The 16259-nt window shown below is 41.5% G+C and overlaps 1 protein-coding gene across 1 annotated transcript; it reads left to right on the top strand.

Annotated features, from left to right (window-relative positions):
* The first annotated feature begins 787 nt into the window (after positions 1–787).
* On the top strand, positions 788–12294 carry LOC112200910 (putative disease resistance RPP13-like protein 1). The gene is made up of 2 exons (XM_040513736.1): positions 788–1904; positions 8800–12294. Exons 1-2 carry the CDS (start codon positions 852–854, stop codon positions 12082–12084), a joined length of 4338 nt encoding a protein of 1445 aa, XP_040369670.1. The 5' UTR covers positions 788–851; the 3' UTR covers positions 12085–12294.
* The last annotated feature ends 3965 nt before the right edge of the window (positions 12295–16259 follow it).

Genomic DNA, 16259 nt, shown 5'->3' with positions numbered 1-16259 from the left:
GTGGTGTCACTTTCAGTTCATACTCATATACTCCGATGTCCGATCCTTTGCCCATCAGATCTGCGACTAATCTCATGGTGAAGATGCTAACTTCCTACAACCAAGGAAATTTGAACATTACTCAAAGCCAATTAACGTAGAAAACAACTCTGAATTGTTTTATTCACGCGGCTATGCGTCTCATGCATAGAAGATATGCCCTTAATGAGATTGTTAACGACTTTGTTCAAGTCGATCTTCAAGACCATGAGAGGTTAATATCTGAGAGTTACTTATTGTCACATTGTTTTCTTACCTGAACTGCTATTCTGTATATATGGTATGAAGCTAACCGATTCCATTTAGGTTCGATCACGGGGTGTTTGTATTTCAGTCCTGCGAAGAATGTTGAAAATGGGAATTTGGGGAATCCCTTTACAAAAAAATATACTGCAGGTTAGCTATTCTTCACCCAAAAATTCCATAGCAATTTTCCATTGTATACGTTGTACATTGCTCGATCCATGGGTTGTGGGAAACGGTTCAGTATAAATTCTTCCAAAATCTTTTGTTTCAATGATTGATAAAAATAGTGATGGAGGAGACCGTTGACAAAGCTAGCTAAAAGAGGCAGCTTAGAGTTAAGGAGTAGGGTCCAAGTGTCCAACCATCTTTGAATGATTGACCATTTAGATAAAAACTACTATTGTTAACTGGAAATTAGCAGCCACCATGTATGTGTCATTGTGTCCTGTACTTTTGATTAGAAACACCAGCGAAGACTTGTATTCCTGCCTATATGGGCCAAAACAGCTCTGTTCTTAGTCTTTTTGTGTTTTCTCTTTACTTTTCAACTCTGGATATTACAATCCATGGCAATTGGAGAGGCTTTTCTCTCTGCCTTTCTTCAAGTTCTGTTTGATAGATTGGCTTCCCATGAATTTCTAGGCCTACTGTGTGGCAGGAACTACAATGATCTGCTGGATAAGTTGAAGATCACCTTGCTGACGGTTACTACGTTGCTTAATGATGCTGAGGAGAAGCAGTTTTACAATACTGCAGTGAAGAAGTGGCTGCACATGACTAAAGATACTTTATATGATGCAGAGGATATACTCGATGAGCTGGCTAGTGAAGCTTTGGCATTTAAGATGGAAGCTGAATCTCATACCAGCACGAATAAGGTATGGAATTGGAACCCTATTTCCACCCCTCGCAGTCCATCTACTAGAGGGATAGAATCTAAATTGATGAAGATAATTGAGAGGTTAGAGTTAATTGCCAAATATAAAAATGTTCTAGGCTTGAAAGACAATGTTGGAGGGAGGTTGTTTGGTTTTAGGCTTAGATCACCAACAACTTCGTTGGTGGATGAATCATGTGTTTATGGCAGGGGCTATGACAAAGAGAAGATAATTCAACTTCTTGTAGAGGAGGAGCCAACACGTAGTAAAGTTGGTGTAGTTCCTATAGTGGGCATGGGTGGTATTGGAAAAACAACTCTTGCGCAACTGGTTTACAATGATAACATAGTGGACATGCATTTTGATTTGAAAGTTTGGATATATGTATCTAGTCACTTTGATGCTGTGAGGGTGACGAAAACAATGCTTGGGTCAGTCCATTCAGAAAAAGTTGATCTTGATGACTTAAATTTGCTTCAAGTTTGTTTGAAAGAAAAATTGGCTGGGAAGAGGTTCTTGCTTGTTTTAGATGATGTTTGGAACAAAAGAAATAATGATTGGGATCTCTTGTGGTACCCTTTGGAAGTAGGGAAAAGTGGAAGTAAGATAATAGTCACAACGCAGAACAGTGATGTTGCCTCAAGCATGGGTACTATACCAGCTTATCATTTGAGCGGTTTATCATTTGAAGATTGTTGGTCATTGTTCATGAGTCAAGCATCGGAGAACAGAATCATTGATGTGTTTAAGTATATTGGTATTGAGAGAGATTGATGAGAGAAGTGTATTTCATTATAGAGAATAGGAGCCCTATATATAGGGATTACAAAGTGCATAATCTAATGTTACAAGGAATACCAATCCGTGTAGGATTGGGAAATCTAGAACCTTCTCTCCTATTCCTATTCCTAGTTTGATAAGGCACACTAAACTTGATTTTCCTTCAACACTCCCCCTTGTGCCGCTCAAACTTGGTGGTGACGCTTCATCCGTTGCCTCGTTAAAAACCTTGCCAGGTAACAAAAACCCTGTGGGACAAAAATAATCCTGGTCGAAGGACAAAAAGAGCACAACACGTCCTTCACTCTTCGAGATCGAACATGTAGACATCATAACTCCCCCTGATGTCGATATCTCCCCCTGATTGCTACAATCGTGGGAGTTCGGATAACTTTCTCAATCCGATGCTCTTCACATGTTTCTCGAAGGTGGATTTAGGTAACGACTTAGTGAATAAGTCCGCTACATTATCCTCTGATCGGATTTGATTCACTTCAATCTTTAGAAGTGATTGTTGTTGCTGATTATAAAAGAACTTAGGCGATATATGCTTGGTGTTGTCACCCTTGATGAAACCTAACTTCATTTGTTCAATACAAGCTGCATTATCCTCATAAATGCATGTAGGGTCATCTGTGGTAGACTTCAAACCACAACTTCCTTGAATGTGTCGAATTACAGACCTTAACCATACACATTCACGTACAGCTTCATGTAGAGCAATAATCTCTGCATGATTTGAGGAAGTAGCAACAAGGGTCTGTTTCGTAGACCTCCAAGATATCGCAGTGCTTCCCATGGTAAAGACATAACCTGTTTGGGAGCGACCTTTGTGAGGGTCAGAGAGGTACCCTGCATCAGCAAAGCCCATCAAGACATCATTGTCGTTTTGATGGAGGGAGATAGGAGGACGCCGGCCACCATGAGCGGCGGCGGCGCCGGCGCCGGCAACATGGCCGGCGGCCATTCCATGGACGGGGGCATTTTGCCTTTTTGGGTCCGATCCCAATTTTCCGTCATTCCTTTTCTCTCTGTAGGGATAGAATAAGCCCATATCAATCGTACCTCTTAGGTATCGAAAGATTGTCTTTATACCAATCCAATGGCGGCGTGTTGGCGCAGAGCTATGTCTAGCTAACAAGTTCACTGCGAATGAGATATCCGGTCTTGTGCATTGAGCTAAGTACAATAATGCGCCTATTACACTTAAATAGGGCACTTCGGCCTCTAGGGGTTCTTCGTCCTCATCCCTTGGACGAAACGGATCTTTTCCGGGCTCAAGACTACGGCCGATCATGGGAGTACTTGCAGGCTTTGCTTTATCTTCATTAAAGCGCCTTAGAATTTTCTGAGTATATGCAGACTGATGGATCAAAATCCCATCACTACGGTGCTCGAGTTCTAAACCGAGACAAAACCGTGTTTTCCCAAGATCTTTCATCTCAAATTCGGATTTCAAGTAATTAGCAGTTTCCTTTAACTCATCTAGAGTTCCAATTAGGTTCATGTCATCGACATAAACTGCTACGATTGCAAATCCGGAACTTGTTCTTTTAATGAACACGCATGGGCATATTTCATTGTTAATATATCCCTTCCCAATCAAGTAGTCACTTAGACGATTATACCACATCCGTCCGGATTGTTTTAATCCATATAGTGAGCGTTTTAATCTTATTGAAAACGCGCTCCGTGGTTTAGAGCCACTTGATTTGGGTAATTGAAGTCCATCTGGAACCTTCATATATATCTCTGAATCTAGATCCCCATAGAGATATGCTGTAACCACATCCATAAGCTGCATGTCAAGTTTTTCGGAAACTACCAAACTGACAAGGTAGCGGAACGTTATAACGTCCATTACGGGAGAATATGTCTCCTCGTAGTCGATTCCAGGGCGTTGTGAGAAACCTTGCGCCACAAGGCGGGCTTTATATCTTACCACCTCATTTTTCTCATTACGCTTTCTAACAAAGACCCATTTATGGCCAACAGGCTTTACACTTGGGGGTGTCTGCGTTACAGGCCCAAATACCTGTCTCTTTGTTAGTGAATCCAATTCAACCTGGATCGCATCTTTCCATTTAGGCCAATCTGCTCTTCGTTGACATTCTTCAACAGAGCGAGGTTCGATATCATCATATTCTATAATTCCTTTTGCAATATGATATGCAAATGCATCATCAATCGCCATAGAATTTCTATCCATCATCTCATGTACACTAGTGTAATTTATGGAGATCTCTCTATTCTCTGGAGTTGGTTCTGACATTGGAGCGTCCCCCAATGATGTCTCTTGGACATAACCATAATCCGGAATATTCTCATGAGATGGATTATTTATATCGATGATTAATGGATTATTCTGTGCCAAACTCGCTTTCTTTCTTGGGCGAGAATCCATCGAACCTATAGGCCTCCCGCGCTTCCTGGCAGGAGCCATGGGCCTAGCCACAACGTCACCATCACTGTGAGAGGGGACGTTGGCGCCATGCTCAAATCCTCTTGAGTTAGCGTCATGTCCTCTAGTTTTAGGGACATCAATCCTTGCAGGCACGTTTGCAGCAGGTATGTGTGATCTCGTCACTTTAGCGATATCAGAAAACGCATCAGGCATCGATTCTGCTACGTTCTGAAGATCGAGAATTCTCCGCACTTCAATTTCAGACTGTGCGGTTCGGGGATCAAGATGAGACAGAGTGGGGACAGACCACGACAATTCCGGTCGTTCCTGTTGAACATTGATGTTCTTATCTCCCCCTAACGATGGGAAGACTGTCTCATCGAAGTGACAATCCGCAAATCTAGCGGTAAAGAGATCGCCTGTCAAGGGTTCTATGTAGCGGATAATCGTTGGAGAATCATATCCAACATAAAGGCCTAATCGTCTTTGAGGACCCATTTTGGTGCGCTGTGGCGGCGCAATAGGCACATAGACCGCACACCCAAATATGCGTAAGTGTGAGACATCAGGCTCATACCCAGTAACCATCTGGGACGCAGAGAAGGGTTGGGTGGCAGTGGGCCTCAGACGAATAAGTACAGCTGCATGCAATATTGCATAGCCCCAAGCAGAAATAGGGAGATTGGTGCGCATCACCAATGCTCGAGCAACCATTTGTAGTCGTTTAATGGTGGCTTCTGCGAGACCATTTTGGGTATGAACATGAGGAACAGGATGTTCAACATCAATCCCAATGGACATGCAATAATCATCAAAAGTCTTTGATGTAAACTCCCCAGCATTGTCTAATCTTATAGACTTAATGGGATGATCAGGGTGGTGAGCCCGTAACTTAATGATTTGTGCTAGGAGTTTAGCAAATGCAGCGTTCCTTGTGGACAATAGCATGACATGTGACCAGCGTGTCGATGCATCAACCAACACCATAAAATATCTAAATGGTCCGCATGGTGGTTGAATAGGTCCACAAATATCACCTTGAATTCTTTGCAAGAATGGTATATTTTCCTTGGTGTCCTTTGCATAGGATGGTCTTGATCCTAACTTTGCTAAAGAGCAGGCTTTGCAGAACGAATGATGGGCTTTAGAAACAACCAATGAGGATTTTGGTTGAGCCACAAAGTCACAAGTGACCTTAGAAGTAAAAGTTGGAGACAAAGGACCCTTGGTGGCGTCAATGCCACCCTGAGGCCGCAGGGGGAAGGCGGCGCCGGCCAAGGATGGCCGGATTTGGGGGTGAACGGCGCCGTGAGGCGCAGGGGTTCCTTCGGTGTCCAAAAACCGAGTTTTACTTCTTTTCGTTCTGAAAAAGGGATGTCCGTGTGAAGTCTTTAATACACGGATCATCATGTCACGACCTGGGTGTCCCAAACGGTCGTGCCAAAGCCTATACGTGTCGGAATCCCATAAATCATCTCTCATGACATGGTTGGATTCAATGACTCGAATAGTGGTTGCATACAACCCACTAGAGCGACACATAAGTTTCTCTAATACTCGTTTATGTCCGTAGTCATTAGAGGTGATGCAAAGGAACTCTTGTCCATTCTCACAATGTGTTTCCACATGAAAACCATTGGCTCTTATATCTTTGAAGCTCAATAGGGTTCTTCCTGCCCTAGGAGCATAAAGAGCTTCGGTGACATTCAAGGTAGTGCCATTAGGCAACATAAATTGAGCTGGTCCTCGACCATGAATCAATTGAGATGGTCCAGCCATCGTAGTCACAGAAGATCGAGTAGGCGCCATCCATAGGAATAGCTGCCTGTTTCGAAGGATGGTATGTGTAGTAGCACTATCCACGAGGCATTCGAGCTCTCCGGGAAACATACTGAAAAATAATAAAGTTCGAATTTAGAATATGTCCAAGACATTTGAATAAGATAAATCGATACTTTATTAATAATAGCCAATGATTACATCAAAGTTTCTTGACCAAAATCTAATCCAATATAAAAATCAAACCGTAGACAAATCGTAGTCACTCAATCCTTTCGGTAATTTCAATTTAGTTGTGACCAGGTAAGGTAAGGCGAGATTTTGGTGGAGCGTTGCTCACTTTTAAAACCGTTCTCTCAGATCAAACCTTGCCTAGACATCACAAGTACTCTTGAGTACGCCTAGAGGGAAAGAGTTAATACAATAAGTCATTTTATTGATTTAAGGCATAATAGCCATTACATAATTCTTGGAAAAGTAAAGGACTATACTAATCAAAATCTGCAGCATCCTTGTGCAATTCTTTGTCAGATTTGAAGTCCGCTATGGTGAGATTGACGTTGACATCATCACCATCTTCTTCTATATTTTCGGCAAAGTTGGCTTCATGCTCTCTGAAGTCTCTAAATGCCTTGTAATGCGCAGCCAATTGTTTGCTTGCGTTGCATTGTTTGAACCAGTGCTCACTAGATCCACATCGATGACACATGTCATTGTGATTTCCTCCCTTTAATTGAGGTGCATTGTTTGCACTTGGGTGGCGTCCCCCATAGGAGTTGGCGCCATTCCCACGGCCCTGGGTGGTTCCTCCATGTCCTGGAGCCCCACGGCCTCCTCTCCCACGTTGCCATGTATTGCCACGTGATCGTCCTTCATTCTGACGAGTACCTTCCTTTGTAGGGCGGTTATATGGACCAGAACGTCCGTTGTGTCCCTTATTCTTAGGGTTCCGCTCCTTGCGCCCTCCTTTGGGTGCATTATTATAATTCGCCTCTTGAACGCTCTTAGTTCCGATAGGCCTTGAATTATAATTCTTCACGAGGATATTATCATGCTTTTCAGCTACAGACATAATAGTAATGAGCTGATGAAATCTCGTGATCCGTCTAGTATCGAACTCCGTTCGATATTGCTTTGAGAGCAAAATTGCTGAGACAGGGAAGGTGGAGAGAGTTTTCTCAATTAGTTCTTGTTCTGTGACGGGTTGTCCACAGAACCCCAACATAGTTTTGAGGCGTAGAACTTCTGAATTATATTCAGCTACAGACTTGAAGTCGGCGAATCGTAGATTGCCCCATTGAACTTTCAAGTCAGGGAGGAGGGTATCCTTGATATTACCAAATCGCTCTTCTAGCGCGACCCATAATTCTCTAGCATCCTTGATTGCCATGTACTCCAGTCGGAGTGATTTATCCATGTGGCGCCTCATCAAGATGAGGGCGGTGGCATTGTTCGTAGCCGTACGCTCAAATATGAGAGTAGGATTAGGAGCTTGAATTAAGGGTAGGATCCCTTTTGAAGTGAGATGGTGCTCAACATCCGTGGCCCAACTATGATATTCCGAGCCAGTTGAGGTAAGTGCAGGAAAGTCAAGTTTCGACATCCTGAAATAAGAAGAAGAAATATATTAGTTTCGGAGTTTAAAACTTCCACGACAACTAAATATTAAGATTTCCGAGCTATGCTACCAAGAAATCGATTTCCAAGAAAATTGGATTAGACCGAAACAATGATGTTTATAAGGTCATAAATCGATGCTTGCGGACGCTCTTAGTCCGAAGTCTTACGAACGCTCTTAGTTCGTTAATTGCGTGAATCCCCACGATTCCGCATTGAATCGAACCCACGTTCTATGAAAGGTGGGATGAAGAAGAAGGGAGGTTTTGAAGTCCCCGAGAAAAAGAAAGAATTTCAAATCAGGAACTTTAAAGCTTACTCTTTGGATACTTACTTGTTGGTTTTGGATCACGCGCGTGTCGATGCAGGCGTGATGGAGCGAAGTAATCTAAGTAGAGGCGTGCAGCGGATGCGAGGCAGCAGGGGCTGCGGTGGTGATGGCAGTTAAGGATTGTAGTTGCTGCCGAAGGGTGCAGGAAAGTCAAGGCCGAGAGGGTTGCAGGAGCAGCTGCAGGCTAGCAGCTTGATGCAATGCTGCAGGTGTACGGGTACGCAAGCAGGTAGCTGCGGACGCAGGGGCGCGCAGGCAGGCAGACGAGCGCAGGTGTGCGCGGGGAAGCAGGGACGCTGCAGGGGCAGCGTGGGGTGGACGCACGGGCGCGGGGCTGCAAGGCAGCGAACTGAGCGCGGGGGCGCGCTGGCAGGTAGGCAGGCCGAGAGAGCTGCAGTAGTAGGCGGGCTAGCAAGGGGCTAGGTGCTGCAGGGGCTTGCGGCAGATTTCGGTGGGAAGAACTTTTTAGGGTTTTTGGTTTTCTGTTTTTGTGGCTAGAGTCGTGCTGATAACGTGTTTAAGTATATTGGTATTGAGAGAGATTGATGAGAGAAGTGTATTTCATTATAGAGAATAGGAGCCCTATATATAGGGATTACAAAGTGCATAATCTAATGTTACAAGGAATACCAATCCGTGTAGGATTGGGAAATCTAGAACCTTCTCTCCTATTCCTATTCCTAGTTTGATAAGGCACACTAAACTTGATTTTCCTTCAACATGATGTTAATTTTCAGGCCATTGGCAAGGAGATAGTGAGAAGGTGTGATGGTTTGCCCTTGGCAGTGAAAAGATTTGGAATCCTGTTGCGGTCTAGAACTGAAGAAGATGAATGGAAAGACATTTTAAATAGGCCAATATGGGATCTACCAGATGATGAAAGTAACATTCTTCAAACTTTAAGCTTAAGCTATCATCACCTTCCTGCACATTTGAAGCCATGTTTCGCATATTGTTCCATTTTCCCAAGAGAATTTGAACTGGAAAAGGATTCACTTGTTTTATTATGGATGGCTGAAGGTTTTCTTCAGCAACCTAAAGGAAGCAAAAAATTGGAAGCTGTGGGTGGTGAGTATTTTCATGAGCTAGTATCCAGATCATTCTTTCAACAGTCTGTTCACAACAAATCACGGTATACAATGCACAACCTTGTGCAAGAGCTAGCTCAGTTTGTTTCTGGAGAATTCTGTTTCAGATTGGAGGACAAAGTTGAGGACAGTGATGAACACAAAGCTTTTGAGAAGGCTCGTCATTCTTCCTATGTTCGTCGTCAACGAGAGGTAACAACAAGGTTTGAGTCCTTCAGCAGACTTGAGCACTTACGCACCTTCCTTCCATTGGATTCAACAGATGGAATTGGAGTCAGCTATTTGGCTAAGAAAGTCCCTAATGACCTGCTGCCCAAGTTACGATGTTTACGAGTGCTATCTTTCAGTGCATGTCGTATTACTGAACTGCCAGATTCACTTGGCAATTTAAAACATCTACGGTATTTGAACCTTTCTCGCACTGCAATAAAAGGGTTGCCTGATTCAATGACTATGCTTTGCAATTTACAGACATTGATATTAACAGAATGTCGCTCTCTCAATAAGCTGCCAGTAGGGATGGGGAACCTAACAAGCCTACGTCATTTTCATATTAATGGAAGCAGACTAGAAGAGATGCCACCGCAAATGTGTAGATTGGAGAATCTTCAAACCTTGTCAAATTTCATGGTTGGTAGAGGCAGGGGATGGGGAATTAGAGACTTGAAGGACATGGTGCAACTAAAAGGCTCGCTTCTCATTTCTGGATTGCAGAATGTTGATAATTTTGTAGATGCAATGGAGGCTAATCTGAAGGGAAAGCAAGGACTTGAGCACTTGGTATTCCAATGGAGTGAAATTTTTGATCATTCACTCAATGATAACATGACAAAAATTCACAGAAACCTAGAAGATCTCAGCACCAGAGGCCGTAGTGTTACAAGATTTCCTAGTTTTAAGGAAACCATGGAGGCTTGTGCATTGGAACCGAGAAACAGTGTGGATATTTCAAGAAATGAAAGAGTTGAAACGGTTGTACTTGAGATGCTGCAACCTCATAAAAATATAAAAGGAGTCACAGTAAAAGACTACGGAGGCAGAAGATTTCCTAGTTGGATTGCATCCCCATTGTTCTCCAATATCATATTTTTAAAGGTTACTGATTGCAGGAAGTGTACAGAACTACCTGCACTTGGGCAACTACCCTCACTCAAAGATCTCATTCTTGAAGGAATGGAGGGCCTAAAAAGTATAGGTGCTGAGTTTTATGGGAATTGTTACTCTCCTATCCTTCCATTCCCGTCATTGGAAACTCTAAAGTTGGACCGGATGATAAACTGGGAGGACTGGTCGTCTTCTGGGGTTGAAGGTAGGGAAGACTTTTGTCGCCTGCAGAAGATTGAAATTCTAAACTGTCCAAAGCTTAGAAGTTTTTCACAACACTTTCCTGGCTTGAGAGAAATGAGAATCAAGTGGTGTGAAGAACTGATTGCTCTTCCATGCCTTTCAAATACTGATAATGCCTCAGGACAAGGCGTAGAATTTCCTTGCCTACTGGAACTTTCTATAGGGACATGTCCCAAGTTGAATAGATTGCCTAGTCTCTTTCCTTCTCTGAAAGTACTCGAGATAAATGGATGTCAAGAACTAGAAGAACTTCCCAAGCTCCCTTCCATCCATGAGTTGGAGCTTAAAAATTGCAATGAAGGGGTGCTACAAAGTATAGTTGGACTTGCCTCGCTTACCTACTTGCGTTTGAATCAAATTCCTAATCTGACACGTCTACTTGAAGGGTCTCTGCAACACTTGACAGATCTTGAAGAGTTGAAAATTGCAGATCTAAGCGAGATCATCACTTTGTCTAATGATATTGGATTGCAAAACCTCTTGCACCTCAAGCACTTGGAAATTTCAGAATGTCCATTCTTAAAAGAGCTACCACAATGCTTGTACAAACTCTCCTCTCTTAAGGAGCTGAGAGTCTGGAGATGTCCCTCGCTTGTATCATTTCCAGACACAGGCTTTCCTTCCACACTTAGAGGTCTTGAGATCAAGGGTTGCGAGGCTCTGCAGTTCCTACCAGAGTGGAAGATGCACGGTAACAAGTGGTCCTCTCCGTTTGAGTATTTGGTAATTGAAGATTGTTCTTCTCTGAAGTCTTTACCAGGAGGAAAGCTTCCTAGTACACTTAAACACATTGAAATCCAAAACTGTGTAAATTTGGATTCCCTCTCAAAGGACATGATTCAAAATAACACTTGTCTTGAATTCCTTAACATTTCCGGTTGTCATTCTGTCATGTCCTTTCCAGAAGGTACTTTTGGGCTCCCTGCAGTCACATCTGGCATGGTGATGAACCTTAAACAACTCATCATCAACAACTGCACCAAACTCAAGTTGATACCTGAAGGCGTTCACAATCTTATCCATCTCAGCAACTTAGAAATTGTTGAGTGTCCACTTCTCGAGGCTATTGCAGAATTTGGCCTGCCAACCTCCATGCTGCAGTCCATCAAAATCTCCAAATGCCAAAGCCTCAAGTCCCTGCCAAATCGTATTTACAGCCTCACATGTCTTCAAGATCTCTGTCTAGAAGGTTGCTCCAATCTTGTGTCATTTCCAGAGGGTGGCTTGCCTACCAATCTATTGTCACTTTCGATCTTGGATTGCGAGAAACTCTTACCAACATTTGAGTGGGGGTTGCATGGGCTCACATGTCTCACCAACCTCACCTTTGGCGGTTGTGAAGCTCTGGTGTTGTTCCCAGAGGACTGGTTGTTGCCTACCACTTTATCCTCTCTTCAACTTCAGCGATTGCCAAATCTTGAATCCCTTCCGAAGAGACTGAATGATCTCACCTTTCTGGATAGTCTGGAGCTATCAGAATGTGACAAACTTCAAACCTTTTCTGAAGAGGAGCAACCAAAGATGCTTCAGAATTTTGAAATTTTGGGATTTCCTCTGACAAGTGGTTTTGTCTAAACAGGATACAGTTGTGTTTACATTTGTATGTTTATAATTCCGACTTCTTCAAGTAATCTAGCTCAGGCCAATGTATCAAATTTCATCTTGCAGGTATCTATCACAATGTACATAATATACGTATACAGTTTCTTTTTACAGGTATTTATCACAATATTGTAAAATGCCGCTTAATGGTAGCATATATGCCATTTGAGTTACAATCTTAACAGAAACATAAGGTTGGTTAATGACAACATACATTCAACTATATGATATTAATCTTAGACAGGTTATTTACCAGATACATAATGACAAAAAAGAGTTTTCAAGGTAAATCCAGAATTCATATGTAAGTCCACAGAGCAACCTTGGTTAACCCCAGCCGTAGTTAGCAATGCGGCAGAATCACTAGTTGGAGGCTTTTGTGTTCTTGACCAGTTATCATGATTCATGAATGGGGATGAACAAGGTTAGAGTGCCGTCCATGAATCAAAACTTTCTCACCATATATTAATGAAATACCCCACTGCAACATTTGTTGGGGGATTAACAAAAGACATACCTAATTGTTCATGGGTCAACAAAGCAATCAGTGCTGGCCAGTAGCATTGATAGCAATTTAGGCAGCACTACATTAAATTTTACACCAATGAGGCTGACTAAACCTTTATAAAACACAGAAATCTCTTGTAATGTGGCTAACAGAGTTAATTTCATTGTTACAATTTTGCTGGTTATCATTGGTAAAACAAAAGCAAAAATGAGCAGAAGAAATTTCAACATATTTTTGGTTATACTTGATTAAATTCCATCTCACTACATCAATTCTGGGCTGCAATACTTGAAAAATAAGCAAAGAGCAGGTACAACTTGAAGAAATTTTTCTTGTTTTGGTCAACCTAAGCAATCTCAGTGAGTAGATATTATGCTGATGTAACATAACTATGTGCCGAGCAAAAACAAGATATCTTTCTCAAAAAAAGAAGAAGATATCCTGATAGAAAGCTATAACTGACGGGAGAAATGGTCTATTGAGGTGTTTGCCCATGTGGTGGTGGCCCTGGTGGAGGCTGAGGCATACCGGATTGACCCCTGCGCTGCAACTGCAATACACATTAGCTTCTTCTAAGTAATGTTGTAGTTTACAAAAGGAATGCTACTTGTCCATCTTTTCCACCCAATTTTGATTTACTTTCCCAAAACCACAGGGCACTTGATATTCACGTGTAATAAACAAATTGAAGAAATGACAATGTGGCAGACCATAATGTGAGAATGCTTTGGTAAAAATACTTGCGCTCAGTAGCAGCATTCTCGTGAAAGTTTCTCTGCCGTAGATATTTAATATTATCATGCAGTAACAACAGAAAATATATAAGAATTACTAAGGGATCTGGTATAACTTAAAACAGCATCCCAACTGCAAGAATTTACAGCTTAATGGCAATAGTTAATCTTAAAAAAGAATAAATCAGAGGTCAAGCACACACTACAGACCAAAACACTCGAGGCAAGAACCACATAGCTAGCAAACAGCAGAAGAAAAAACACATAAAAGGGTACATAACCCCATTCGCAAAATCTAAGAACAAAAGAACAAACTATAGCAACTCGGAATCTATATCAACTTCTACTGGCATTACTTTGTTCAAACACGTCCTTGTATAATTGTACGGTTAACGTATAGACGTCACTCACTATATGCTAAGGCACTCTGAAAAAGGAAGTTCAAACAAGCAATTTCTATCGATCGAGAAGGAGGGCCTCAAGTCCTGTTTACTCCTTCCACAAATTTCTAGTACAATATTCACAGGGGAGAAAGAACTAGTCTCTCATATCCGCGAAACAACTAGTCTTGCAGATTTCCAGCACACATGCATTCATATAGTGAGGAAGACATATTACCCCAGAGTACAATCATCAGCAAGTGAATCAAAAAACTTGAAAATGAAAAATCAAGACCCTTTTTCATAGACATAACAATGTTAGCTTTGACAAATCAGGAAGGCTGCCTCAAATTAAAAATCATACAAGTTGCAAACTAAAACCATAGCAAGAGATGCATGATATGGTCAAAGGCGATTCAATGTCCTTCTAGATCTCACAGCAAGTGACTGAAACAATACAATTAACGCAAGAGAGATAAATAAGATATATAAGTGCGTGTTGAGTCAAATAAAACATGGTATCAAACAAAAGCACATGGCAATTAAGGATCAAAATGAAGCTCACTATCTTCAACATGTAATGGCTTCAAGTATATCTAGAAGGCTTTGTAAGAAGGCAAAAATAGAGCAGCAAATGAAAGCAAACAATCCTTATAAACCCATAAAGCTAGACAATAAGTGATTCAATGAAAGCTCTAAATCATTCTCATGAACTGATTAAAAGCAATGAAAGCAAACCATAAAGCTAGACAAAGCTTCAAATACTTGAAATATTCAGATGATCAAAGATCAAAGATTTACCTTTTCCAGATCATTTGCCAGCCGCACCTTTTCCGGATTATTTGCTGGACTTGACTTGACAGTCTCAATGGCGTGGAGCAACGTCCCCACGTCGTTCAGGTCGCTCAGGCAATATTCAACGATATATTTTAGGACCTCGTACATGAATATTCTGATGCAGCAACGATATACTTCTTTTTGCTGAAGCTTCTACTCTGCAGGCTACTACTCTAAAGAGATGCTTGGACTTTTTTGGCTCTTTATATGGTCAAACTGTCAGCTTTGAGAAATCCCTCATTTACTGTTTCCTAACATTGATCGTGATTTGGCTAATAGTATCAGCTCTATTTGTAGCTTTCCATTAAAAATGAACTTGGAAAATATCCTAGTATGCCTCTTGTTCTCTACAGAGTAAATAAGCACACTTACGCAAGTATATTTGATAAAGTTCAAGGGCGTTTAGCTAGCTGGAAGAGCAATGTTCTTAGCATGGCATGTAGATTAATCTTAATTAATTCTGTCTGTTTCTCTATACTTGTTTATGCAATGCAAACTGCCAAACTCCCCCTGCAGCTTTGCCATATTATTGACAAATTAAACAGAGATTTTTTATGGGGTGATATTAAAAATAGAAAGAGAGTTCATCTTGTAAATTGGGATGTTGTTTGCCTACCTAAATATCTGGGTGGACTTGGCATTAAAAAAACTGAAGACATGAACCAGGCCATGTTAGCTAAGGCTAGTTGGAGGATTTTTCACGGTGACAATTGTCTCTGGAGCTCCATTTATAAGCATAAATACCTGGCAAATGACAATATTACTGGTATAGATTATTCTCCTCCTACTGGGAGCTCAAGCACTTGGAGGAGCATTGCTCATAGAGCCTCTCTTCTAAGGCAAGGTCTTATATGGAGAATTGAGGATGGCATGATTGCAAAGTTTTGGAATGATCATTGGTTGGGTAAGTTTCCTCTCATTGATGTTGCTTAATTTGCCTGGTTATCGGGCTAATATTGATGATACTGTGAGTATCTTTTGGAACAACAATGGATGGGACATAGATAAATTATATATTTGTTTGCCTGAGACTTTTATTCAACTGATTTTGAGCATTCCTCCTGGATTTGAGGGGTGTGGCACTGATATTCAAATATGGGGATATACTTCTTATGGTCGCTTTATTGTTAAATAGGCCTACAATAGCCTTTTTGATATGTCTGAGTCCAATCTTTTCAAGTGAAATTCATCTTAATATCTCCCCCAGGCTAAAAACTTTTCTATGGTCTGTTGTTCATGGGAAACTTCTCACAAATGTCCAAAGGGTTAAAAGAAACTTTATTGGTGATGATAAATGTCATACTTGTGCCCTTATTCCCGAGACTCTTCTTCATCTATTCAGGGATTGTCCAAAAGCCATGGCTGTTTGGAGAACTTTCAATTGGCCTACTGCTGTGAAACATACTTTCAACCTTGACTGGATTGGATAGCTTGCTGCAAATCTCCACTGTAAAGTAATCTACTCTAATAATATTCAGTGGTGTAGTATCTTTGTCTTCATTTATTGGTATCTGTGGAAATGGCGAAATAAGGATATTTTTTATGTTGGTTTTCATAGACCTTATAATGCCTCTCACATTATTCTGAATGCTACTATTGAGTGGTCTCATGCTCAAGCTAAACTTAACTTGGTGGATCAGTATTGTTTCAATATGTTTTCTTGGACCATGCCTGATGATGGTTATGTGA

The sequence above is a fragment of the Rosa chinensis genome, chromosome 1 (genome assembly GCF_002994745.2).
Source record: "Rosa chinensis cultivar Old Blush chromosome 1, RchiOBHm-V2, whole genome shotgun sequence".
Taxonomy (NCBI): Eukaryota; Viridiplantae; Streptophyta; class Magnoliopsida; order Rosales; family Rosaceae; genus Rosa; species Rosa chinensis.
The sequence above is the reverse complement of the archived record's forward strand: the minus strand, read 5'-3'. Positions and strand labels throughout refer to the sequence as shown.

Bases quoted from the DNA above. Each gene is read 5' to 3' on its own strand.
- LOC112200910 (XM_040513736.1), top strand. From the start codon at position 852: ATGGCAATTGGAGAGGCTTTTCTCTCTGCCTTTCTTCAAGTTCTGTTT. The intron at 1,905-8,799 runs GTGTTTAAGTAT...CTTCAACATGAT, and splicing joins CGGAGAACAGAATCATTGAT to GTTAATTTTCAGGCCATTGG.